Source organism: Psittacula echo, assembly GCF_963264785.1.
Source record: "Psittacula echo genome assembly, chromosome: 11".
NCBI lineage: Eukaryota > Metazoa > Chordata > Aves > Psittaciformes > Psittacidae > Psittacula > Psittacula echo.
Window position 1 is genome coordinate 10,795,010 of NC_137746.1, and position 27,439 is coordinate 10,822,448.

At 47.5% G+C, this 27,439-nt stretch overlaps 1 protein-coding gene across 2 annotated transcripts in view; it reads left to right on the forward strand.

Annotated features, from left to right (window-relative positions):
- Window positions 1–21,539, forward strand: part of NEURL1B (neuralized E3 ubiquitin protein ligase 1B) — a gene marked incomplete at both ends in the record, with an annotated part of 93,124 nt that extends 71,585 nt beyond the window's left edge. The window contains 4 exons of one of the 2 annotated variants that reach the window (XM_080626851.1): window positions 15,583–16,143; window positions 18,834–19,541; window positions 20,447–20,572; window positions 21,295–21,539. In XM_080626851.1, the coding sequence (XP_080482977.1) occupies window positions 15,583–16,143; window positions 18,834–19,541; window positions 20,447–20,572; window positions 21,295–21,539 (1,640 nt within the window). The remainder of the gene's footprint in view (window positions 1–15,582; window positions 16,144–18,833; window positions 19,542–20,446; window positions 20,573–21,294) is intronic. The other variant, XM_080626852.1, reaches the window with a different exon arrangement.
- Between the last annotated feature and the right edge of the window lie 5,900 nt (window positions 21,540–27,439).

Consider the following 27,439-nt stretch of genomic DNA (forward strand, 5'->3'; position numbering starts at 1 on the left):
AGTGTCTGCACATAGATACTGGCAATAATGAATCTGCTGTCCGTTTGCACCCTGCCTTCTTCCAAAATAACTTTCATGTCTAGACAAAGGATGCAGGTCACCTGCAAGGCTCAGCTATCCCCTCTGTTTGTTTTGCTATTGCATAGTAATTAAGATATTAATTTATTTTAAAGCGTTCCAAAAGCTGCCTCTGCAACCCCAGTGTTTATGTAAGAGAGAGAAATTTATAATTTATTGAATTTGTGTGTGTTCTGCTGGGATTATTCATTGGAGGAACATACTAAGTGATTTTTTTGTATCCTAGTAACCAAATGTGCTTGCTTTTCCATGAATAATCTTTATAGTGTAACTTGACCAGCCAAATCTAGAAGGCAAAACTCAAGCAAATTAAATTTATCAAGGCAAATAATTACAAGGCACAGATAGCTCTTTGCAGGTGAGAGAGAACAAATTCTTTTCTCCCTCATTTCACTAGATAATAATCAGATTGACAGATGCTGTCTGCAGAGTCTGATTGTACTGAGCAGAACAATAGCGGAAGTTTGAGTCGTTAGGAACTAAACTTCAAAACTTGATTTGTTTAATATTCATAATTAATAAATTGGTTGAAACAGTCCTTTCCTCCCTCAAACAAGCAATGCAATGGTTTCCAGTGCTTCCTGATCACAGTGCAGATTATTTCCTTTCTGGGGGTGTCAAGGTGGGGAGTTAGGGGTTGGAGTCCCTTGTAGCTTGGAGTTCCCAGCTCTGCTGCTGGCTCATCTGCCTCAAGGATTAGTTACTAAAATGCTTTGCAAAGCCCTTTCTCCCTGGAATGCCATCCCCATGTGGAACAGCCAGATTTTATCACTTAATAACACGTGCTTGCATTTTTCTCCTTTAAAATTTATTTTGGTTAAAAATTAGCCCCTTTTCAAAACTGAGTTTTGAGGGGTCATGTTTCTTTTGAAATGTCTCTTCCCCTTAGAAATATTAAAATCTAGTTTTAGAAGCAAAACAAAACTAAAAGCTTTGCTTCCCAGCTCCCTGAACATGTTTACTGCTTCTCCCACCCTCTTCAAACATTCAGCTGGCCATCTCCAAGCAGAGGGCAGAGGTACGTTCCTCCCAAAGAGGTCAAAACCGCTTCCCATTTTAAAACAAGCTATTTTCAAACTATCTTTTTTGTATGCATTCCTACTTAGCAAATGTTTATACACCCATGCAAAAAACCTGCCCTCCTGTAAATAATGATATCTATGGGCACACCAGGGGAATCAATCACCAAACCACGCCAAGCAGCTTTTAACTAGTTGCTCAGATTTTCCTTTGAGATGAGATTAACAGTACAGCCTCATGAGACAGTTCCAGAAAGATGGAGGAGCTTTCCTTGTGTGCTTTTGGATCTTGACCATATTTGCCCCCTCCCTAATTTGTTCCCTGCCTCCTGAACACAGCCCTGCATGAGTAGTCCTTGTTTCCGAAAGGCAATGGACTAAAGGCAGTGGGCAGAAATGTTAGGTAGGTCAGTGCTGAGGACCTTTCTGTGCTTATATGCCTGTATTTTCCCTTTCTGTACCTATATGACTGTACTGAGTCAGGGCATCACTTTGGAGTGGTTGCTGTTGTGCATCTCCAGATGTCATTCATCACCACACTTATCACCTCAGGTCTCTGCCCTACCAAGTCAATGCTCTTCCAAAACTCTCCCTGTCTTTTTCGTAACCCTTTTTCCCCAGGGCTAACAGCGGTGCTGGGAGCACTGGTTGTGACTTGACTCTCTCTGTGGCAATGAAGGAGTAGCTGAAGGAAGTGATAGCTCGCCAGTGTTGCCTTGGAAGGTTGTGGGGTTTGGGACTTGAAATGTTTTTTGCCAGGGAGCTGATCATTTTCTCAAGGAGGTGTTTGGGCAAGGCATGGTTGATGGCAGAGGGCGTGCTTGGGGTATAGGCACAGCACAGCCTGGGATCCATCCTGGGAAGCAGCCCCCAGACTGTGGTAGAGGGGAATGATTGGGGCAGACATGCCAGGTGGGCTCCATCCTTCTGGTGGCCCCATGCAACCCTGGGTGCACACACTGTACCGGGGCTTTGCCCGATGTGGGCATGTAGGTCGAGCAAGGAGAAGGAAGAAACCTCCCCATCCAAAGCGTTGTGGGTCTGCCCTGCTGTCACAAGATGAGGAGCTGCAGAAAAAGATGAGATAAATCAAATTTGGCAGTTACTGCTGTGAGAAATGAGGCATCCCTGCAAGGCAGATGGGAAAGACGGGAGCAAAGGGCAAGGCCTTCAGGCACAGGACTACGGCTTGTGCTATACTCAAGGAATACTGTTCTCGTGCCAGGGGAGGCTCCCGGTGCTGCCTCTCTGGCTTGGAAAGGTTCATGGCTTATCTAGGTCTGGTCTGGGGAGCACTTGCTAGCATTGCCCAACCAGCAGGTCCTCCTTATTAAGCACCACCTCAAGCTAATAAGATGCTGTTTTGCAGCATCATGTGTTCTCCATGCAAGGGAAACCATGCAGAGAGCTTTTATATGCCAGTAATACATGACCATATGGCACTGCTTGTGTGCAAGCGAGGGCTCCTGGAGGTTTAGTAACATCATGAAACATTTCTGCTATTGATCCTACTTGACCAGGGTGGCCTAGAAAAACCTGAAGGGGCAGAGGAGGACATGCAGCTGTCTCATGAAGCTCTGTGTGTGTGTAGGATGCTGAGCTGGAAAGCATCCCTGAATTTGCTGTGGTCAGGCAGGCATGTGCTCTGCCCTGGGGCTGTTGATACACAAAAGGTTTGCTGGTCCCATGTCCTATGGCTCTGTCTAAAAAAACCCACAGCAGTGCTAATGAAGGGGCTTTCTTATTGGGAACCAGTGGTTTTGAGCATATGTGCAAAAGCATAGGAAAGGGAAGGGGTAAGGAGAGCTACATCAGGGCAGGTGTTTGGGGCATGGTGTGCATCTCAGGGTTATGCTGAGGACATGCTATGCTGCTTCCCAACCCTTTTCCCTCCTAGTATCTGCCAGGAGCAGCTCTTGCAAGCAGCAAGCTGGTTTCACCAGCAAAGGGTGATGAGTTTGTCTTTGGGCGATGATCTGGTTTGCCTGTCCATCAAGAAGAGCTCAGGCATGTACCAATGTACATGCACACCTTGCTGTGGCACACGCAGCAGGTGAGTGCTGGAAGTCCTCCATGGACCTGAGCTGATGAAGGTGTACCAGGGTGGCCATTGGCCACTGCCATTCAAATGATTTTCAGTGCTATTTTTAGACAGTTTGAGTGCATTTGGTTTCAACTGAAGCCAGTTCCTCGATGTGCTGGCAGACAAGGGGCTGGCTGGATGGGAGTGTGTCTGTGTGTGGGAAACTTGCCTTTCTGTGGGATGCAGGGAGGTTTTGGGGAAGCCAATCCTCTCCTACAATCAGCAGATCACTGCAATGAATGAGTTGCTTAGGAGAGGGCTGTCCTGCAGCTCTTAAAGTGACTGCTCAGATTCTGTATTTCAAGATGGCACTCTGTGAGTAGTGGCACCTATAGCGCCCAGTGTCAGGTGGATTTGGGACCAGGGGGAAATCCGTTTTGATGACTTCAGGCTTTCTGTACATTTGGCATCCCTTTTCCAGCATGTTTCTAGCTCTAAAGTTCCCTAGGAGGTGATGTGAGTGGCACATGCACCATGGGAGACATGGTGCCATCTACTTCAAAGAAGTAGATGTTTCTGAAATGCTGATCTGAAAACACAGTGCTGCCGCCTGTGTTTTATTCTGGCCAGAACCACCAGAGGCTCGAAGCTGTCAACATGTAATTGTATATTTTTTGTCTGGTAATAAAATTTTGTTCTGCCAAAAAGAAAGAACCAAAAAAAGAGAAAAAAAACACCCCGAGAGAAACAAATCCTTCCTCTCCACAGTTTTTCATATGTGATTTATAGGTGTGTTTTTCCAAGTAAATCCAAACAAGGCTAGTGAGTGACTCTGAATTAAAATTTGATTCAGTTACGTGGAACAAGAGCCATCTGGGTGGAAATGGGAGGTTTTAGACAGCTGTTTATATTGCTTCATGTGGGATTTCTAAAATTCCCAGATCCGTAGTTACCAAGGAGTGTGCTGTTTGACCATACAGTGGGGGTTCATAGGTGTAAATAATCTATGAAGAATGAAGAACAAATATATAACATAGCTATGAAAATAAAACATCTTGAAGCTCTGCAGTAAACTGTTTGAAAGATACAGACCAAGTGTGCTCTGGTGAACGATGGTCCAAACGTCACCTTAAAAAGGTGGGGAAACATGGTGAAAAAACCAGCCCTTTATATTGCTTGGACCTCTCCTGGCAGGGAGCCGTCCACGGGTGATTGCTGTTGAGGCTGCAGGGCTGTTTGTTTGTTGTGCAATTCCCACATTCTCCCCATCTTTTGGGAGCAATTCCTTCCTCTAGGGGAGGGAGCAAGAAAAGGCTTTGGCCTTTTTCTGGCCAAAAAACCCCAGGCATTTGTCTTCAACAATGCAAGGAATTGTCTCTCATCTCCAGATTTCTACGGTTCACCTGCCTTTATCATCTCTTGGCTATGTTGCCACAAAGGGAGAGTAAAAGGAGAAAAATGCTGGTGTTGACATAGGTGTGCCGGGATCAAATCCCACTAGTGTTAAGAAGATTGACACAGAGGCTTAAAAATAAACCTCTCTTGCTCAAATCCTTTTTGTGTTGAAATAATTGAAGACATTTGAGATCAAGAAAGGGGCTGAGGTCACTGTGCGTCCAGTAATGGTATGATTGTGTTTTCTTTTGTTTGGACAGTTTAATGTCTTGAAGTGGCTCTTGTTTCCTCTTATTAATTCCTGTAAATATCATGGAAAAGGATCGCACAGCTCAGCCATGCAGCAGCCAAGTGTTGCACAACCACCTGCCTCAGACTGGCTTCATAGCTTAGCAGAGAACTATGCATTTAACAAAAATGCAACCAAGGAGAAAAGGATGTGTCTTTTTTTAGTGGAAAAACATTCCACTGTTTCTGGACCAGCAAAGAACTCTTCCTTTTATTTACTTTTTTTCTTTTTTTCTTTTCTTTTTCTTTATTTTAAAGATTTTTGGGTTTATTTCCAAGGATGTTCTGTGTTTAGAAAAAGCTTATTTGTCTGAACATTAACTAAAGCAGCCAACAAAATGTGTGATATTATTGTACAGGTTGGACTGTAGGTGAGTTGAGTGAAGTCACCAGCCCTTCAGATCCCTTGGAAAGAGAGTTTGGCCAGTATTTAATACAGTTAAAATCTCCCTACTGGGAGTGTTGGCCTTACGCACCAGCCCACCCAGCACAGGCTGGCCTTGGCCCCTATAACCCGTTAGAGTTACCACCACCTCAAATCCCTTTGTGCTTTGTGATGCCTTCAGAGAAGATAGCCTGGCAGAGGGGAAGAGCTGTGCTCCATTCCCATGATTTAATTATAACCAGTTATTCCCATCTCTTTGCCCTGTTTTGAATTCTTTACATGTTGTTTCGGAAAAGCTTAATGGAATTGCAACCTTTGTATATATAAAATATAGGATGATTGAAGACCCTTTCCACTTCTTTATTTAACTTCCCCAGCCATGCGTTCCTCCCAAAGCATTTTCCCTTCTTGCTGCCAGATCACTGTTTAAACTGTGTGTAAATACAAAAGGAACTGTGGACAACGTTTAAAAATGCTGCACCATGTTGAGAGCAGGGCTTGCTAGAAAGAACACCTTCTGAAAGGCCTTTTTTCCCCTTTTCCTATGATTCTGTGACTCCCTTAGGACAGATCAAAAGCTCCGTATGGGTGCCACCATTAAGTTTAATGTCTCTCTGGTTATCCATCCCTGTTTATACTGAAATAGCTCCACCGTTGTTTCTTTTAAACTGAATCCTTTCCTGTAGTTTGAGTACAGAGAAGTTGTAATTAGGAGGAGAAAAAGAAAGAGACCCTTAGAACCACTATGAAGAGAGGAGATAAAGACGAAAGAGGCTTCTGTAGCAAATTTGAGGCAAAGCAAAATAGCAGATTTGTTCCTTTTATCATAAGGTTTTCTTGGAAAAAGCTGAAGGCAGAGATGAATGGCCAGGCTCTCTTTTCTGCGCCTGTAGCGTTGCTGTGAGTGCTGATCTCACCCTTCATCTGCAGCTTTTCTTCCTCTCTACTTCTGGACAATTCCTGTGCTTATGGGAAAGTTTCCTTGTGTTTTTACTGAGTGTGGAAAACAGGCTTAGCTCTTCTCTGCTGGAGCATCACACCCCATGCCGAGTCACCAGCAATACAGCTCAGTGTAGAGTGGTACAGTACAGCATGCATGCAAACCTGGGGAGCTTGCTGACATCGCATCTTATGTACTGGCCTTTCTCCAGACATCCCTTTTGGAGGTGGGAAGAGCATAAGTCTAAATTGTATGCGGTCCAAATTCAGAGGGATGAAGATAACGTCAACACCGGCTTTTAGAGTGTTTTCACAGAGAACAATGCATCGAAAGTGAAGCTAAATTACTACTATTACTCTTCACATCTTTTTTCTCTCTGTTTCACAAGCTGCCTTCCTGGTGCAGTGCTGTGACGCTACTGGTCTGTAGGGGATGGGTGGGTTTCCTGCATTAGAGAGACAACAAAATTCTTTCCCTCTTTTTGTTCCTGTCTGTGCTGGAAGCAACACATTGACAGGCTGTTGGAGAGGATGTGCCAAACTCCAGCTCTTTCCATGAGCCCTGTATTGAAAGCAGGGGATGGAATAAAATTGCTGCTCTGAGGATATTAAAAGGGAATGTGTTTCATTCTCCAATTTCATTAAAAGCTATTAACATTGGAATGACATGGTCACTATTTATAAATCCCCAGTGCAGATGACTTGGTACAGCTGGTCAGAAGAAAAGAGGTTCAATGGAAACAGGGAGTCTATTTGCATTAATGGTGGTTACGTGCTCCTCCGGCAGTGAGAGGAGAGGGTGAGGGCATGGACCATTTCAATGTCAGTGATTACACCACTCACATATTCTTGTAACTCTTCAGCAAATTGCAGTCATGATTGGAAAAGGAAAACACCTGTTCAGAACCATGCTTTTCAACATAAAACATTGCTCTGAAAAACACTTCTGGGCTGTTTATACTGTCTGTAGGGGAAAATTTGTCTTAGAAGTGAGGAATTAATGAATAGAGAGGAATTGGGGACAAGGAGACCAGCCCATATTAATTTTTTAATCTGTGAAAAATACTTTAATGAGGACCTTTTCTGTGCAGTGATTGATCTGATGGGTCTCCTGCAGACACAACAGCAGGGTCCATCCCTGGCTCAAAGTGAGGGCCACATGTGGTGGCCTCAGGACTCAAGGGATGAGCAGCACTCACTGATATAAAATGTTTTTTGGGTCTCTTGGGGTGCTTTTAGGCTGTCTCTGACATCTCTGCTGAGCAGTGAATGCTGCTGGCCTGGAACAGGGGGGAAGGGATCTCTGAGACAGACCCCAGTGGCACAACATCCCTTAAATTAAGACTATCTCTCTGTCTTGATGCCATGAAAATCCATATTTGAGCCATGTGTAGCCACTAAAGCCACTGAGAAGTGGAGCAGTCATTAAAGAAAAAGATGCCCTGAACCCTAACTGTTCTATGGTTCTATGTTCTGTGGGACTGTCCTTGAGTCAGGCTGTGGAAAAGGGGAGTGCATGAAGAAAATGGTGGTTGACACATCAGCAAAGCGCTGTTGAAATGGGAGCCTTGGATGTTGGCCTTAGCATTGTAAATCCATGGAAATTGGAATCCATGTAGTAAATCAAAGCAGAACCCAATCACCTCAGAGAGCATGAGGGTTTTCGTTCACATCTCTACTCCTCTCCCCCATCTTTGAATCTCCTTCTAAGTTCATTCCTCCTGACCAGTCTTTCCAGCCTGAAGTATTTTAGTGGTTTCTGCTTTATGGTGCACTTTATTGTCTGTTTCTAGAAAACAGTAAAAATAATAAATCACAAAAATACATATTCTAATCTCTGACTGAGAAGCTGAACATTTAGATTTGGAAAATACTTAGTTTTCCAACCTTGCAGTCTTCCGAAACCATTTGTGAAGTTGCTCAAACAGATGTCAACTTCTCTTTGCTTTTGATCACCTCCCAAGCCTGTGCTATGGACTCTGAGTTTAGGACTAGAAGATGAAGTGAGCTGAGCAGCCCTCTGTTCTCCCCAGGTTAAACTTCACTTTCTAAAGAAGGTAACGACTTTGTAAAAACATAATACATCAAGTCAGAGTCACAGGTTTGCTCTTCTGGTGTATGAAATCATATGTGTTGCATATGCAGTGTATTAGTGAGAATATGGTCCAAAATTCACAGTAAGAGCTATAGTAAGAGCGGCTGACTGATTGTTTTTGACAAGATGTTTTTATCTTAAGCCAGTAGCCAAAAGTTTCATTTAGTTTTGCATCCCATATTTTATGAATTTTAAATCCCTGACATCTTTCAAAGCTCTTTGGCTTGCGACCATGGCCCTCTGACTGACATGAGCCAGTGGACTTGGGTGTCGAGGCCCTATAACAGATTACAATCAGCCATGCCATTTCCAAGGCTCCTCATCTATCATGCAGCTGCTTTCATCGCTTGCACCAAAAGACTTAAGCAGGGATTATGGCACGAACCCTGCCTTTTCTCCATCCCTCTCCCTCCCGCTCTGTCTCTCATTAACCAAGTCTAAGAATTTGTTACTAGAGTTGCAGACTCATTGACCCAGATTTGCTAATAATACGGGGGAGAGGAGATTTTTTTCTGTGCTTAATCGCTGGCTTCTGTGTATTCTTAGTGCTATTTATATTCAGGAGAACTAAAAGCCTGTAATAAAGATGGGGCCAACTTTGCAGCAAAATTCATGCATGCGCTCAGTGAGAGGCACAACAGGAGAGAGACGGGGGAAGAGAGAGACAGAAGTGAACGTAGGTGGACTCACCAATACTTGCAGACCCAGCAGCAGACTTCTTAATAGCAGACCCTGCTTCTACAGCCTGATCCACAAGACCAGATTGGTTTAGCTCAGGGCTCCCTACTTTGCTCTGACAATGCCACACCATCAGTCATGAGCTGGCTTGCTTTGTGCCAAGTTTGATTTCCCTTACCACCAAAAAGCAAAGTCAAGCAGAAGGTCTGGAAGTGGGTTTGGGAAAGCATTCCTGCCTGATCTGGGAGAGCGCTGGCTCTCCCCAGTCTTTAGGGTTCTGTGATCACTTCTGGGTCATAGAAGATTTGCTGTCAGCACTTTTCATCCTCAGAGCAGGCCTTCTGTCATGGTTTATTTTCTGCTTTGAGCCAGCTGGTGGGTCTTGGAGACAGTCATTGGTGCTTCAGCTGCACTTGCTGTCTTTTGGCTCTGTTGCTGGTGTCATGATGTGATGTGCGGTTAACCAGGAGAGCTAAGGCTTGGCGTTGGCTTTCCTGTCAAGGCAACCGTTCTTTTAAATGATGTGGTTGAACTTTGCTTTCTTATGAGCTCCCCACTGCAAGCAAAGGGCTTAATTTGAAAGGAGCAGTGATGCAGGAGCTCATTTCTCTAGGACATGGTGGGAGACAGGGGATGGAGCAGCCTGGAAAATACTCCAAGGTCCTGCTGGAATTGCCTGTGTTTGCTGGTTTGAGAAAAAGGATCAAAACAGAAGAACGTTGCCTAATGCTGGTGGCAAATATCTCTCTGCTTTTATGGAGGAATGCCTAGAAGACATCATTGTCTCATTAGTCTCTGCTTAGGAAAATGAAATAGATTATAGCTTTTTGGTTTTTAAATCCCCCTAAAATGTTTTGTCTCAAGCAATAGCCACTGAAGCAAGAGGGTTTTCTCATTTGAAAATCCTTGTGGAGACAGGCACTACTTGATTTTGCGAGCTTGAAGTCAGTCCCTGTTCTTTGCCAGGGATTTTTCTGGACCCTTTTGCAATGAAAAATGTTGCATGTTCATTAGATTTTTGCAGTGAGTTACCTCAGTGCCACAACACACCTTCTTTGAATGAAAAAACAACTTCTGCCTTCCCTCCTCCCTCCTTCCCAAATTAGTCTCTTAAAAATGTCACACTTCCTGCAATTCCCAACAAGCTCTTCTGTCTCCCCTTAATGCCTCAATTTCTGCATCACTATTGCAAGTGAACCATGTGAGGGTTTTTAACTCCCTGGAAATTCATCTCAGGTTAGGGACCTGGTCAGGGGACTTCAATGCTTTACATCAAAGCAGGGCTCTGGACTGGTCATGCAAACCACAGGGATCTAAATGGGGTATATTTATTAATTGTCAAGTTGAGTTTCCCAGTGCTGGAGCCAGCAGGATGTCCAGAAATGAGGCCAATTCTTTTGTAGCAGCCTTGTAGTGGATTCGGTAGCCTGACTTCATAAATTCACACTGGTGAGCGTGGAATAGGCGACACCAGTGCTTCCCACAGAGGTCCCCAACACGTTTTCTGTATTAAAAAAAAGGATGTCTAGGCAATGCACTAAATTTATATGTGAACAGATTTTTATCTCTTGTTCTCAGAAGATAAGATCGCGGCGCAGCAGAATCCTGTTTTGTGTTGCTGTTAGCGTTTGTTATCTGCAGTAACAGCCTAGCCTGCTTCTTCCAGCCTCCAGTGAGGCTCCAGCCCTGTGCACATGTGCAGCTGCATCATCTCCAGCAGTAAAGATGCAGAGGGATGAGCACAGCAAGGGATGAGCACGGCGAGGACTATGCTTTTACTGGACCACTGTGATTGACTTTTGTTCCATGAGGGTTGTTTCTGCAAGCTTGTGATCATGCAGTAAACTTGACCTTGTTGTCCCTACCTGTTGGAATTTTCCTGTTTCAAAGCAGAAGCCACCTGCCCCCTCTCTTCAGATGCCTCGTTTAATGTTCAACAGGGTTGTTGCAGCAGCAGCCACCTATCTACTGTAATAGGAAAAAGTTCTAATGTTACAGATAAAGCAGCCATATAGATAAGGCAGGGGTGTGTTTGGTGGATTCCCTTTCTCCTGTGCAGCGGGCGTTAACACGTTTCAGGCTGCACACCACTCCCTTGGGCCTTTTCTCTGAACAGCACAGGGAAACTATGCTCCAGTTGCCTGCTGATGAGTCTCTATCTCCTGTGAGCTGTTCACCCATGGGGTAGTGGTCCCCTTGACATCCTTGCTTTATCCAGTATGCATCCCTGTTTGGCACCTGGGTGCCTCGTAATTTGCTTGCCTTGTGACCCTGCACATCTTTTGTCATGGATTTACCTGCAGAGGTTCCTCAGGAAAGGGCTGTGGGACCCAGGCAATGTCTTTTGATGCAGACCATAGATTTATTGGTGGTATATCAGGAAGGCAGTGCTCTCCTCCTCCGTCATGCTGCCCTTGCTGTAGCTCTCTGCTGTAGCTCTGGTCTCCTTGAACATTATGCTCTTCTCTCTTGTTTTAGGGCTGTCTGTGGTATTATTCCTGCCTGGCTTCTCAGGGCAAGTGAAGACGGGATCAATCTGGCTTAAGGTCAATTCCCCAGCTAAGCAGCCTCCTCAGGAGAGCAGCAGCTGTGAAGAGGGCTCTTGTGCTGAATATTGCCTGCTGCTGTCAGTGGGATTTCAGTGCCACAGCAAACCTGATGCTGTGAACAAATGCGTGAAAAAATGTTTATTATTAGAACTGGAACCATGATAAATATGTGGGGTTTGTCCAGGGTCTGCTTGCTGTACCTTTTTGAAATGCAAAGTGCATGTTCGTTAAAATACCCCTCCAAAGGTCAGCATAACCTAAGAAATAAATGTGCTGTCCTTTTGGAGAGCAGGTGAAGTTTCAGATGTGTGACAGCTACTTGCAGTTGAGAACATGGGCCCCCATAATCCAAATCTGTTTGAGCACTTCCCATGTGACACCATAAGGATGTAAATGGAAATGCTGCCTCGCCAAAAGGGTTTCTTTTGCAGGTTTCAGTGAAGAGACCTACACCATCCTTAATCCTTCAGCTGAGCTTTTTCTTCCATTTTCTTGGCTTATTTCATATTTGCTGAAGCTCTGCTTGTATGTTTGAGGGACTCGTGCTGCAAGCATCATGTTTGCAGTTGGTGAGAATAGGGATGTAAAATGGGAAACTCTGGAATGAAAAGAAGCAAAATACTGGATGGGACCTCAGGACATGATAAACCCAGTGGGTTTGTGTCCTGTTTGATGATGTAGCCAGCCTGCTGGCATGCTTACAGCACTCAGGGTTTGAAGTATTTGAGAACCTTATATTTTTTAATCCTTTTAGCTTCCTGCGAGGTGGAGGAATACTATTACTCTCTCTGAGGCGGGGAAGTGAGGCATAAAGAGAAGAAATTACTTGCTTAAAGCTTTGTATGAATCTCATAGCTGAAAAGAAGAGTTGGCGTAGCTTTTAGCTGCCTGTCACGGCATCAGGCACCCTTGGGTAAGGTGATGTTTCTGCCACGAGCTTGGCTGTCATTATCCCACTGACGGTCTTTTGGGCAGGAGTACAGACAGGAGGGGTTGGGAGAAGTGGCAGAGGAACTGAAATGTGATCCAAACTATGGAAGCCGAGCTGCAAATTAGGGCAATTCAAAGGCACAAACATCCTGTTGAGCTTGCTGAGTCCCCGCCAGAACATAATGAGTAAGGCACGCGCCCAGGCTCAGCTTCAGGCGTATTTCAGTGGGAAAGCTCTGCCTCTGCTGCCTTGGGTTATGTCAGGTTTTATTCCTGGTGGCAACCGGCAGGTGTTCATGTGAGGGGGAACGGCATTATAAATAAATTATCCATTCATTTCCTTCTGGGGATTTTCCTATTGTTTCGCCACAATATGCTTTCCTGTTTTCAAAAAAACTCCAAAACAAAACAAAGCCAAACCCTGGCCCCAAGTTCCTCTCTGACAGGATGGACCCAAAGCTGTGTTTGAAGTGGGTGTCTGTGTCATTGCTCTTCTGGCAGTTGTGCTGCTTGGCACTGTCACTCCCACCTCGGTCCCCCGTTCTTTCAGTGTGGGAAGTACCTGCCCGGGAGCTGCGCCGGAGGCATCGCATCCTGCCATGCTCTGTCTTTACACAAGTCTTTTATGCAGCAGGTCAATGTGGGAGGAAGGCTGGTGCTGCACAGGGGGTGGAAAGCAGAGGTTTCTTATGATAGCAGAGAGGAGAACAAAAGTCCTCTTCCCTCCTTCCTCCTCCTAGCCAACACACTGAGGCCAGGGTACTCGCTTTCGCAGGGAAGTTGTTCTTAACCATTTTAGAAGAATAATGCAGCTCAGTGGATGGCTTCTCTACATGGTGAGGCTGTCTCCCAGCAGCACCCATTGGTGGCTTTGCTTTAAGCCGTGTTCCAGCTGGACAGCACAAAGGCTCAGTGAATCCAGATGTAAAACAGGGAGCCGGCGTGGGGAAGCGTGGCCAGGAGCGGATCACCGCTCGCCTCTCAGGGTCACTTGCCACTGCTATGTGCTGGCTGGGTTCATGCCATCATGCCTCTCTCTGCTAAGGAAACCCCAAAGCCTATTTCCTCCGCAGCAGCATCATTTGTCAGGAACATTTCCAGGCAGACACATGGAGCAGCACCCACATGAGCTGCGGGTGGGTCTGTGCTGAGAGCAGCCATGTTCTGCATTTTAGCTCTTCAGGAGGCAAGAAATGAGATTTCTCCTGGGAATACCCAAGAGAAATACCCACACCTCATGTGAGCATGGCCAAGGCTGACCCCACAGACCCAGGAAACCCTCTCCTGCACTGAGAGAGCATGGGGGGAAGCCTGGCCAGCAACACTGCTTTGAGTGGAGGTGCTATGCTGGGCAGGGGAACTGCCCTGAGAGGATTTAACAGCCAAGGGGGTCTTCTCTGCTCCCTGTCTCCCCCAGGGACTCTGCCTTCATGGCATGGAAATAGCAAACACCCCCCTGGTGTAAGAACAAAGATGTATTTATTTACATCACTGTACGACAGGGTTAACCATTACCTTGTGCTATGCAGCGATTGTCACGTGCAGGGTGAATGAAGAGATACAAAAGACCTTTTATTTAGCCACTGTGTGTGCCTGTCACAATTTAGGGTTGCCTTTTTTATCTTGATGTAAACAGGAGCTTTTTCTTCCTTTATAGCTCTGACTCCTGCTGCAGATGCTTCATTACAAGGGCTAATCCTGTGTTCAGATCTTGCCTACGACCCCTCTTCTCTTGCATTCACGAAGGCAGCGGTTGCTCAAAGCCTCTAGTAGTTCAGACATGAATGCAAGTCCCAGTGTCTTGCTGCCCTATCTGGTATACGCTTGCAATAAAAGGTGTAACAACTGCAGGTCTCCTTCCAGCTTTCCAGCTGAGCTCCCGGCATCCTCTGGTGTTTCTTTCCAAAAGAGAAAAGCATCAGAAAATCCTTCCCTTGTCACGATGCAAAGCCAGGGGTTACACAGAGGAGGAAGCAGTTTGAAGCAAGGGCCAGGCAGACAGCTTCTAAACCTCAAATGTGGCAAAGCATTTCAGAATAAGTGTGTGCAGGTTTATATTTAACAGGATGACTCTGAGCACCCAGGATGCCTTCCGCTTTTGCTTTCAGAATCTGCAAAGAGGAGGAGTGGTGGAGTAGGTGGGAAATGGGGAAATCAAAGTCTCCGTGACATTGTGGTGGTGGTCATGGGAGCCCAGGTCCTTGAGCAAGACCCTGTGTGTACAGGATATGCAGAAGAGATTGCCTCCTCCTCAGGGAACTTATAGCTAAGGCTTAAGATTAAAAGTTGAGCTTTTTTCATTTGTACTTCATGCTTGTGTGAACTTCACTTTAGGCCTTAAATCTGCTGCTCTTGAAATTGGTCTCGAAATTGTTATTGACTTTAAATGCTGCAAGATCTCACCCATAAATTCTCCCATCTGCAAAATGGGGATGGCAGGATTTCTGTGCCATCTGTGGTGCTGTGAAGCTGAAAACAATCATCATTTATAAAGTGCTTTGAGCTCAAATGGGAGGTTCTGTGTAAAGGCAAGGTTTTGCAGGAGGAAATGTTCCTTAATGTGCCAGTTGCATCTGATAGCTGAATCAGGGGCTGGGTTGGACGTTCTGGAAGAACAGTCTGGTGATGCAGAGGTAGTGTTCCAGCTGCTAAATGTCTTGGTTTATTTTTGTTGTTCAAAAGCTCCTGTTCATCATTACAAAATTAAGGGACAGAGAATCCAGTGGCTGAATGTCCCACAAAAATCAGTATCCTACATCCATGCTCATTTTGAGCACCTCTGATCTTAACAGCCTCAAGTCTCAGTGTGTCTCTGGCCACCAGCTGGTGATTTAGCAGCACATGCATTGCAAATAGGAAGCTCAAAGCCACAGTCACAAGTGTTAAGCCTTTCTGAGTGCAATAGGATGCATCTGATGGGAACAAAAGGATGTTAATTTATACCCAGCTTTGCAGGGCATAGCAGGGAAGGTGCCTGACCTTTGCCCCCAGAGCTACATTTGCCTTATATTTGCATAAAGCCGAGGGCACAGTTGCTGCAACAAAGAGCAGATTGTGGCCAAGCACAACAAGTTAAGATTAAATACTGAGGTTCCCAGCGGGTAATGCAAAGCATGCGTGGCAAGCAGCAGTTGTCCAGGCTGAGCTAACATATGGCTTGGGTCAAGCACTTCTAACAGAGCCGCTGGTTTCTCCTTTTGCAGACACAAGCCACCCGACCCGCTCCGTCTCCAGCCGCCCCTACTACAGCTTGCCTAACAGCAGCCATGAGAGACGCTCGGTCCTCGCTATCACGGAGCCGCCGCGTTTCCACTCCCAAGCCAAAGGCAAGAACGTGCGTCTGGATGCTCACTCCCGCAAGGCCACGCGGAGGAACAGTTTCTGCAACGGAGTCACCTTCACCAACCGGCCCATCCACCTCTATGAGAAAGTCAGGCTGAAGCTGGTGGCTGTGCACCATGGCTGGAGCGGGGCCCTGCGCTTCGGCTTCACCATTCATGACCCATCACAGATGAGCTCTGACGAGATACCAAAGTACGCCTGTCCAGACCTAGTGACCAGACCCGGATACTGGGCGAAAGCTTTGCCGGAGAGGTTTGCTGTGAGAGACAATATCTTAGCCTTCTGGGTTGACCGTCATGGGAGAGTCTTCTACAGTATTAATGATGAGGAGCCAATATTGTTTCACTGTGGTATTAAAGTTTCTGGTCCCCTCTGGGCGCTCATAGACGTCTATGGAATTACCCATGAAGTGCAAATACTAGGTAAGTGTGTGTTTTGGCCTGTGGGTTGCTCTTCTGTTGGTTTTGTACCTCGAATTAACCATTTTTCTTTTGCCAGCAGTGGAGAACCAGAAAGCAATATATTTCAGAGATGTCAGTGATGGAAATCCCTAAGGCTGTGCGTTGTAGCGGTCACATGAAGGGATAAATGGAAATCTTTACATGTAACTTTATCCAGCTTTTTCTGAGCTAAATATGGTGCTATGGCATGGAAAAATATGGTGCTGCTTTACAGCAAGGTCCTAGGGACTGAAGAGACAAAGGTGACCAGTTCTGGCTTCCCCTGTTCTTTCCCAGCTATCAGGTACTGTTAGTCCGCTGGAAAGCTACCACCCATTCCTCAAGAGTTTTGTGGTGCTTTTCCTCAGCCCCTTTCTCAACCCTTGGCCTTGATCCCTACCTAGGCTGGCAGTTTAACAAGCTGTGTTTGCAGATGAAACCCAACTTAATCTTCCCTTACACATGGACATTGCTCTATGTCTGCAAAGCACTGACTGCAGCACAGGATACAGCCCACCAACTGAAGAGTGATGAGAAAATGTAGTGTGAGCTCCTGTGTGCTTTGGGATCCTTGCCATCATGGGCCATACCTGCCCTCACCCCTAAACAGATTGCTGCACTCAGGTGGTGCCTGACTGATTTACAAGCACCATCCTTGAGGAGGGCTGCAGGAGGGGATGAATTTGTTCCCATCAGCAAACCGAGCCAATTGCCATGGAATGACTTTCCTTTCGTGACTTTTAGAGCACTGAAATTTCAAATGAATTCAGTGTCAGATGGAGTGTTTTGAACTGGTCTAAACCACAGGGAATCCTTTTAAAATACAAGAGTGCTGCCATTTCCCAGAGGCTCCAGGGAGCTGATTTAGTTTTAACAGCCAAACTACGCTGCACCTGCTCGAGGGGATGGTGCCTCTCTCCTCACACGCAGCAGACACCAGCCGTAAGCTGTGAAATGGTTAGTCCAGTGGGCAGACAGCTTCATCACATATTCTTCTGAATGGTGCCAATTATTTTGCAGGCAAGAAGGCTACACATAAACAATACTTTGCCCTGCCTGCTCTGCCTCAAATGTGTAATTAAACCTTACCAGCAGCTTATCCTGTAATTGCACTTGTGACACACTCCAGTTTCTGGTGCTCATCACAGAGGTGAAAGAGCATTTGCTGTATTGGCCAGTGCGGCCGCTTCTGGCCAATACAGAGTGGTCCTTCTTCCTCATTTGATTGTAGTTAGAGAAACAAAATGTAGTTTATTTCTGCCCCCTCTCCCACCAGTCCTGCCTGCCGCATCCAGTTATGCAGAGGGAAGGGCTCAGTCTGAGGGCACCTGTACTCTGATTTGTTATATATTTCTTTAATCAAAGTGCCCAGCCCCACAAACCGCTGCAGGAATCAGGGCGATGCTCATCTGTGATACCAGGAGACCCAGCCTCCTTGCTACAGATGTGATGGTGTTATAGCAGACATGTTTCTTTCACTGTCTCTTCCTCATAAAATTTTGCAAGTCGAGAAAGCCATGAAATACACAGGTCACAAAATGCATCTTTCAGCAGCATGAAGCTTGGGCATGTTTTTCTCCTCTGTGGAGCATTTCTTGACAGGTATCTTGTACTTGCTGGAAGCCAGCCATCAACTGACACCAATGGCCTCTCCTGAACAGGATTCTGAGCAAAGGCAGCCCCTGCTTTGCAGCTGCTGGATGGATTTGGGTGGTTTTCCTGCTGGTGATTTTCTCCTCCAAGGAGCAGGCAGTGTTAGTGCTGGGATGCTTCTTCTCACTCCATCTTTGGGAAGACCAGGAGTGTGCTTCATTCACACACTCTTAACTGCTACGTGCTTTGACTTTGCCCATCTAGTTAATGCCAAGTTAAGTGTCCAAGCTGCCCTGGGCAGTGCTGGAGGTAGAAAGAAGAGCACTCCTGAACCTTTCCACACCTTTAAATCCTCCCCCAGCCTGGCATGGCCAACTTGAAAATCTGTGAAATCAAGAGTCAGCATCCTGGCTTTCCCTTTGCTGTCAAAGGATGAAATAAACTCCCTGCTGTAAAAATCTTCTTCGTAACACCTGCAGCAAGTAGATTTTGTGCCAGATTCTCTATTGAAAATCTCTGCAGTGCTGTGAACACCCCTGAGGTACAAAGCTTGAAATCCAAGACAGGTAAAATGACCTCTCTTGAACACATCTATGCCTAGGCACCTCTGTAAGGAGTGTGAAAGAATGCTATTCATGCTTGTACTTCTCCCATCACTGTGCTTGGGATTTGGTTTGCACAAGACCTTTGGACAACAAGACATTGAGACGTTTCTTTCTTCTACAGAGTAACATCAAAGCTATTAGACTCCTCTACTGAGGAAGCTGTAGGACCACACTGGTTTACAGCTTTTCCCAGTTCACTAGTGCAAGGAGCTCCCAGATTACATGGGTACTTCACGACACTTGTTTTTCCTCAGCCAGTGCTGAGATGCAGCTATTTCTCTGCCCTCTCCACAAGCGACTCTCCACTCCTAGCTCTTCATTAATGGTTGACCTCTGGCTAATTTTCCCATTGTTTTTCCATTCAAAGGAACAGAATTCAGATAGTCTCTAGGCTGAAATAATAGCAATTGTAACAAGAAAAGTATGCAATTTTATCTTTCTCTAATGTCCCTTATCACTGTGTTTATCTCACAGATAGCATGTTTGCGGAGACCATGACCACTGCTCGTCTCAGCTCTGCCCGTCTCAGCACTTGCCTTCCACAGAGCAACCATGATTCAGCCAATTTCAATAACAACGAACTGGAGAACAACCAAGTGGTGGCCAAAATTGCAAACCTAAACCTAAGTCGGGTACCAGGACTTGCGACAGACAACCACATCATCCCATGTTGCCCAAACCGGCGGCAGCATGCCCATGGGGTCCCAGCCTTCCTGGACACAGACCTGCGATTCCATCCCACCCGTGGACCTGACATCACCTTTTCTCAGGACCGGATGGTTGCATGCACCAACTGGCAAGAAAGCAATAGGACTTTGGTGTTTTCTGACCGGCCTTTGCACATTGGTGAAAGCCTCTTTGTGGAAGTAGGACATCTTGGGTTGCCATACTATGGGGCCCTTTCATTCGGCATCACTTCTTGTGATCCGAGTACTTTACGGACAAATGAGCTCCCAGCAGATCCAGACTTTCTCTTGGACCGCAAGGAGTACTGGGTGGTTTACCGAGCGTTCCCGGTCCTCAACAACGGCGACATCCTCAGCTTCATGGTCTTGCCGAACGGGGAGGTGCACCACGGGGTGAATGGAGGCAGCCGAGGGATGCTGATGTGCGTGGACACCTCGCAGTCTCTCTGGGTGTTTTTTACAATCCATGGTGTAATCAATCAGCTGAAAATACTGGGTAAGTGCAGCCAAGTGGAATGACAATGGGGAGCTCATGGCTGGTGAATTTTCCTGGGCAAGAACAGGAGCTAAGGGTTTGCATTCCCAGTGTTCCCTTTACAAGGTGGTCACCGGTGTTAGGAAGCAGCTCCTTATCTCACCTTGTGTTTGCAAACAAGAGTGTGTGGGACTTGGTAGCTCTCACATGGATGCAGCTTATACAAGTACCCCAGAAAAGGATGAGACTTGAGAGATAAAATAAGCAGCAGGCTTGGGGGGGACACAGCTGGTTTTCGGATGGTTTGTTTTTAAAAAGGATTCTTTATAAACCCACTATTTTAGCTGACAGGTATTAAACTCCTGCCTTGGTAAGGGCAATGATTTTTGTGAGCTCTGGTTTAATCACATGTGCTGCTGATAGACAGTAATCACTCCCCAGGCACTGCCACAGTTTGAATATCAGATGCCATTTCAATGTTGAGCTGTTGCTGGTGACCAGTTACAGTGCTTCTCCTTTCTAAGTTAAGGATTCTATCAGAAAACAGATGGTGATGACTTTGTAAATCAAGTTTTTCTTATTTAAAGCAATGCCCTTTCCCAGCTGCCACTGAGACAGTGGTAGCTAGTGGCCACTGCTGCTGGAGAGATCAGGACCATGGGGAAGGAACTTTACACCCTAAACAATGGCTGTCAGATAACTGGTTCTTGCTTCACTGAAACACTGATCAGACATTGTACAACGGCATCGTGAGGTCCAGGCCCTGGAGGTCACATCCATAATCATGCACCTGCATCATACTAAGGGGCAGCACTTAACACAGCAGCTGGGCTTTACCCTAAAGCACTGAGGACTGAGGGGCATTTACCTGGGCTTTGGGCATCCATCGGCGCCACAGTGGGCTCAGCTCTCTCCTGTGTTTGCAGGCACTGTGCAGTCCAGCCCAGTGACCGTCTCTCCCTCAGGATCACCTGGTGGCTCGCAGTACGACAGCGACTCAGACATGGCCTTCAGCGTGAACAGGTCATCATCTGCTTCAGAGTCATCACTGGGTAAGGAGAGCCCACGTGCCAAGTCAGGGATCTGAGCACGGTGCTGGGGTTACACGAGGCAGCAGGGCAAGGTTATGGGGCAGATGTTACATCTGCAATACCAACAGAAGTAATTGGAAAGAAACAAAGTGGTGGGAAGATTTTCATGGCCTGAGGAAAGGCTGCACGTTGCTTCCCACTTTGTCTAATGGAAGCAAGTCCCTGCAGGGCTGCGCTTGCTGGAGCAGCAGTGCTGCAGTAGTTGGAGGTGTGGTATCATGTCTGAGGATCTTACAGCACCCAGACCGCTGCTTTCTGCACTATCAGGGCTCCACTGCCAGGGATACCCGCATAACTGCTCACATGTTGGTGTTTGGCACGTGCTGCTGCCACCCAGTATGGCTGGTGAGATGCAGGAGCACCCTTAATGGAGCATGGCTCCTTTGGAGGAGAGTGGGGCTCTGCACACTCATACCATGAAATGGGTGTGCAGAATCACAGCCCTGCTTGGGTAAGCCCTGGTGCGCTGTGCTTGCTCTGTCTGTACAAAAAGGATGGTAAGCTCTGCCCGGGGCTGTACCTGTGCTACCAATTAGGATACGCTGAGATTTGTTTGGCAAATGAGCCAGGCAGTGACTAAGGAAGGAAGAGCCTTAAAAATTGACTTGAGTGTGTGTTGTACAGTCTCAGGCTTGCACCATCCTGATGACTAAATGATCTTATTCCTTCCTTCTCTTTCACAGTGACTGCTCCGAGCTCCCCCCTGAGCCCCCCTATCTCTCCCGTTTTCCCCCCTCCGGAGCCAGCAAGCAGCAAGAACGGAGAATGCACCGTTTGCTTTGACAACGAGGTGGACACGGTGATCTACACCTGCGGACACATGTGCCTCTGCAACACCTGCGGTCTTAAGCTGAAGAAGCAGCTCAATGCCTGCTGCCCAATCTGCCGACGGGTCATCAAAGATGTTATTAAGATATACCGCCCGTAGCGCCCGGCTCGGGCCGTAGGATGGGGGAACACCGCTAGCAGTAACCATGCCTTTCCGTCCCTGCTTATGGGTTATCGTGCTGGTCAGTCGTTATCAAGTGGCTCGTTATCTGTGTTTCCTTATTTGACTGGTAGGGCACAATTCAGGGATCAAATTGAGCTGAGGATCACGTGGGGCTCAAAGGCACGGCTGCCGTGCCGGCCAGGCTGTGTGCCCATGGGTGAATCCGGGGAATCGCGGTCTGGATCCGACCCAGCTGCAAATGAGAAATTTCCCGTGCAAAGGCTCTTTTTTCGCTTCTTCCTCCAGAGAAGGAGGCTCTTGCTGTGGTGCGTGTTGGGAAGGGGAGGTTGCCACTTACTTGGTCAGTGCTGGGTGCCACTGGGCTTCCCAACCCCAAAACCCCAACAGCTCTGGTCTGCTGCCAGGTGCTTGTGCTGTGGTGGGATAAAATTAGACAAGGCCCAGTGGGAGGGTTCAAAGTGGACAAAACTGGTCTGGAAATGTCATGTTCATCCATGTAAGGGGAATTAGCTGAGGCCAAAATAGTAGCACAGACAGATTCTCTCTTGTTTAGTTTGGGTTTTGCCCCCCTTGAGCAGGGTTCTGGGGCACATGGAGAAGCTGGTCTGGCTTTGAATAAAGCAGCTTAGACAAAGCAGCTTTTGCTTTCTATGGCAGAGCAGGGACTTCTGGCCAGGGAGGCTGAGACCCATGGAGCAGCCACAGGCTAGCCGTGAGGAGCATGAGCCCCCCGAGAGCCCCAGCTGCTGCAGCAGCAGTGATGGAGCGGTGAGCAGCAGTGATGGGCTGTTCAGGCGCTGCCGTATGGCTGGCTGCTGAAGCCATGCATTGCAGCCTGTGGATGAGCGGGGCGTTTGGACAGGCACACTGCAGTCCTAGCTCAGAAAAAGCACGGGGCTACCATCATCTGCAGCGATGGTGTTTGACTCCTCCAGGCACACAGTGCCTGCATTTTCCTCTGCTCCTCTTCGCAGGCGGTGTAGCTGCCATCTCACACTGTCCTGCCTGGCTCGCCTCCCCTAGCCCTTCCCCTGCTGCCAGTACTGCAGCAGGGCTCAGCCTTTCTCCTGCCCACCACAGGGACTTTTTGGAGCCCGTGGTGAGAAACTGATTTCTGTCCCAGTCCCAGCAGATTTAGCTTTTTTCTAGGGACTGTACCTGCTGATTTTACCTGCTCTTTCTCCTGCCTTTCCAGGTTTCCTGGCACAGCTCCCAGCTGCCCAGACACTGTGTCCCAACAGCAGATGAGAACTTGTTGAGACGAACAGGGGTGTATCTCACTAGCTTCACCTGGGAGAAGGAATGATTTTTCATTCCTGGGACTGTTAGCAGATGTTGAGACTTAGAAGGTAAATGGGTTTCAGCTGTGATATTAGCTACAAGCAGCAGCAACCTGGATGAGCTGGGCAGCATCTGAACATGCATTCTTGGTGCTGGTTTGAGGATCTTGATGTTCTCCTTCTGCTCCTGCAGGAGCTACCCTCTGTTCTCCGTCCTCTGCCCACTTGTGTGGCTCCTGTCCAGTCCTTCAGCCTGCGCCTGGTTGGTCTCCAACTGGTCCAGGTTTGTAAAGAGGGGAAAAGAGAAGATGCAAGTGATAGGATAAGATAGGGGCTGGTGTCACTTTAGCTCGATGACCTTGTGCCACCAAGTGCATAGGAACAGCTTTCTCCAGAAAGGTGCAATTACCATATTTTTGTCCAAAATAAAGGAAAAAGAATAGCAACCCCTGTATGTTCAGGGTTTCAGGGCCCAGAGGGGCAGCCTGACTTTGCTGGTGTCTGTCACCTTGCCTTGCCATTTACTCTCTCCTCCAAGGTGCTGTAGCCATGGGTGTGCTGCCACCTCTCACAGTGCTGGCACTTGGTGGTGCCACCAGTGCTGCACTTGTTACCAGCCAGCACTTGGCCCCATCCCAGCCCCGCTCCACCATCAGGAGGGCACACTGAGGAGCAGCTCATCCTCCTCCTGCAGTGCTGTGCTGCCGGCTCACAGAGCACGGAGAAAAACTTTGGGGTTTTTTTATCTTGAAGAGCTAAATAACATTTTAATTCCGTGTATAAATGAGAGGCTGCTGTAGCATGAGATCTCTTGCCCATTGCCCTGCTGCATCGGCACGAGAGCCTGCTGGCTTTCCAGAGCCCTTTAGGGAAACTTGGCTCATGCCACTGGCTGTGATGCTGCCGAGCATGCCCAGCCCTCAGCAGAGCCACTGGCACTGCATCTGTGGCACGAGTTCACTTACTTACACCTTTGCAAAAGGTGGCAGCGAGGGCATCTTTCCAAGCTGGAGCCTTGTCCAGCCCCTCTGCCCGGGGACCGCAGGCGTTGCCTTCACAGAGACCTCCCCGATCATGCTATGGCAGATCAGGATCTGGCTGTGGTCAGTGGGTGCAGCACTAAGAGCATGATGATGGCAAAGTATGTGAGCCGGTGATGAAAGGCCAGGTTGGGTTGGCACCTGCCTGGTGGGCGGGCTGCAGTGGGAAGCTTTCGCATGATGAAGCATTCAAGGGAAGTTGTCTGTATCCACAGGAAGTGATGTTAGCTTGGGGCTGGTCTGGGCTAGCAAATGCCAGTGTCCATCCCTGGGGCTGCTGTGCTGGTTTCAGGGGTGTCTGGTCCTTTTCAGTGGGTGTGCGGGCAGAGCAGAGCCCATGTGCTTGGCTGACACTTCAGGTCCTCAATGGACTGGGCTATTTGCATGCCTGGGGTGGGGTTTTCTTTGGTGTAGCTCTCTTTCCTTTTTTGTGCTTAAATCCAGCAAGGAGGAATACTGAATCCACCCCAGGCTGTGTCTGAGCTGTTCAGGACACTGCAGAGGTGGTGTTTTTGCTGTAGCAGCCCAGTTCCATTTCCACAAGGGCAGCATCCAGTTGGACCAGCAAGGGAGGCAGCTCAGTGAAGGTCCAGAGTGCAGCCGTGCAGCGAGCGGGAGGTGAGAGCAGTGGACGTGCCGCCCTGCCTATCCGAGAGCAACAGGAATGTTCCAGAATAGGCTTCTTAAAAACCAAGGATTGCCAGGAAAAGGTAGCCTCTCACAGACTTAATTGTTAGTACTCGTATTGCTATTATTTTATAAACAGTCCGACGATATATGATTTGTACAGAAGATCTGTTTGTGCCTTATAAGGGTGTCCGTGCACTTTTTATCCTTTTTAAAGCAAATTTTAAAAAGAAAAAAAAAAAAATATCCGGGGGAAAAAAAACAACACAGATCAATGGTAGTTTTATAGAATTTTGTGTTCACTGAGAATCCTGCTTTTTTATATATATATTGGAGTGAAAAAGTGTTTTATTTCCATGGTTCCCCCCACCCCAACCTATTTGTTTAAAAATTGACAAAAGGAAGAAAGAAAAAGAAGAGATGGGGGAAACTCTTTTACCTTCCCCCTTTCTGAGACAGTTACTCTCCTATCGTTACCTTTATGATTCAGTACTGTGACCCGTACATCACGTTTAAGCTGAATCAGATTCTGGACCTCTGTATTAGGCTTTTCAAGCAAATCATCTGGGGGACCTGGGGGGTGGGAGGGCATCGCACGAGGGAGGGAACTGCACTTCTACATGTCAGTGCTCTATAGCGTTGTGTTCAGTGCTGTGTGTTTTACTTTTGTCCATTTATCTGTTTTACATTAATATAATTTTACTTGTTTATGAAACAAATAAAACTTTGGCTTGTAAAGCGTGCTCCTGGGCGTTTAAAGTGTTTGAACTGGAGGGTGAATAAATCCTTTATTTCCAAAGCGTGGCACTATTAATGCGCAGAGGCAGCCACCGCTGTTCAAGTTCAGGCACCTCTGCTTCAGAAAAATTAATGGTATGCGCTTCAGATACCTTGCGTGAGCTTTGCATCGCTCCTGGGAGGACACTGCATACTGGCTGCGCAGTCCCTTGATGGGCAGGGCAGGGGGCATTCCTGGCTTGTTTAACCTTGCAAACCCCTCCAAGTTGGGCTGCTCACTGCACTAAAGCAGGGTGTCCTGTGGCAGATGCCCTCTCCAGGTGCCCCAAACTCCTCACCCAACCTGCACCATCTCGAGCAAGGCAGCTGCAGGTGTGGCCCCACTCTTGTGCTTGTGCTGATGCTGTGGCAGCCTGGGGACCACGGTGGCTGGCCAGGGAAAGGGTGATGCAGGCACAGACAGGAGGGCTGCTTTTCCTTTTCTTCTGTTTTTCTTTTTCTTTTTTTTTTTTCTTCTGTTTGTTTGTTTTGGGGTGTTTTTTTTAAGGGTTGTTTTATTTTGGCTTTTTTTTTTTTTTTGTTTGGTTTGCAGCAATACCTGGCTCGCTATTTCACAAGCAGAGGCCAGCAGAAGGCTGCTCTCTAAACTGTTTATATCTCTAAATGTGACCAGCTGAAGCCAGATACCAGTCAGGCAGCCTCGGATGTGGTCTAAAGCAGGGTGGAAGAATTCATTCATAACTCTGCCCTGGCAAGAACGCGGCCACAGTTAAGTGTTTGCATGGAAAACCTCACAAGCCGCAGGTGGCAAAGGAGCCCGGATGGCTGTTTACACCAAAAGGCCTTTTTATAAACCCTGCTGCCTCAGTTTATCCAGAGAGCTGATCCCTGCGAGCTGCCAACAGGCTGATACTACCAGTCTCAGGCCACAGAGTGACTTTGCACCACACTTAGCATTAGTGTGAAGATGGAGGACCACTGCCCGCTCCCATCACCTGCACCTGCAGTCCCCTGCCAGCCTGGGTACCATGCTGCAAGTATCAGCCCAAACCAAGCCTCCCATGGCTGAAGCCCCTTGTTAGTGTTCTGTCAGCTCAAGTGTTGAGCAATGACTGATGATGCCCAAATCTCCAGCCCTTGCAGGATCTGTGTGGGGTAGGTGGGTTATGGCCACCTGAAAGCCACGGAACGAGTGTGGAAGAGGCTTACCTATCCCAGGCTGGGCAGCAGTGAGCCAGGCCAGCAGAAGATGCTCTTCCATCTCCTTTTCCTCCTTCTTGCCTAGCCTTCCCAAGCACTGTATGCATGAAATACCATACACAACCCCCTGCCAGAAGCCACTTGGGCTCTGGGATCTGATACCTACTTTTGCCTAAGTTACATCTATGACAGCCATCATACAGCACACCAGACATACACCAGCCAGACACGGGGTCACAAGGGGTGCTTGAAACCAGTCAAGCAATTTCTGTTTATTTCTTAAAAAAAAACCAAACCTCAAACAAAAATGCTAAAAAAAAAAATCAACCCCAAAACCCCACCGAATTAAAAAAGAAATCAACCCCATTATGGTGAAAGTATAGATACGGCATTTACACGGCTACATCTATCTTCTGCTGACCCCCCCACCCTCCCACAGTAATGTCGATTTATACACACTTACATGATATAGCAAGACAGACAAACAAACGGGCTTTGAGAGCCTGCGGGGTGCAGGGAGGACCTCCAGCCTGCCAAGGATGTGCTGAGCTGCAAGGACCTCACAGCACCCGATTCTCCTGCCCCCAGCCATGGTGATACCCCTCCTTGCTGCTGCATCGGTGGTGGGAAGGAGGGAGGTTGGTCTTTGGCTGCTGGAGTGATGCGCCCTGCGGCCAAGCTCAGGGTACGAACCTCCCGGCTGCCCTCCTCCTCCTCACGAGGTAGTCGGGGAGTTTGGCCACATTTGTTGTGTGAGGTACAGAGAGGAGGCACAGCCTGGCACAGGGCACATACTGGATGGGGGGCAAAGCCCTGCCAGCCCATGGCTCTCAGCATCTTCCTGATAGGAGCCGCTGTCCAGCCTGTGGTCCCTTTGCAGACGGAAGAGTGGTAGGAAGGGGTAAGGCTGCAGGTGCTGGCACCCTGCTGAGGGTCATCCCCTACTCAGGCACTCACCTGCCTCCTTGGAAGCTCTTTGGGAACAAGGGAG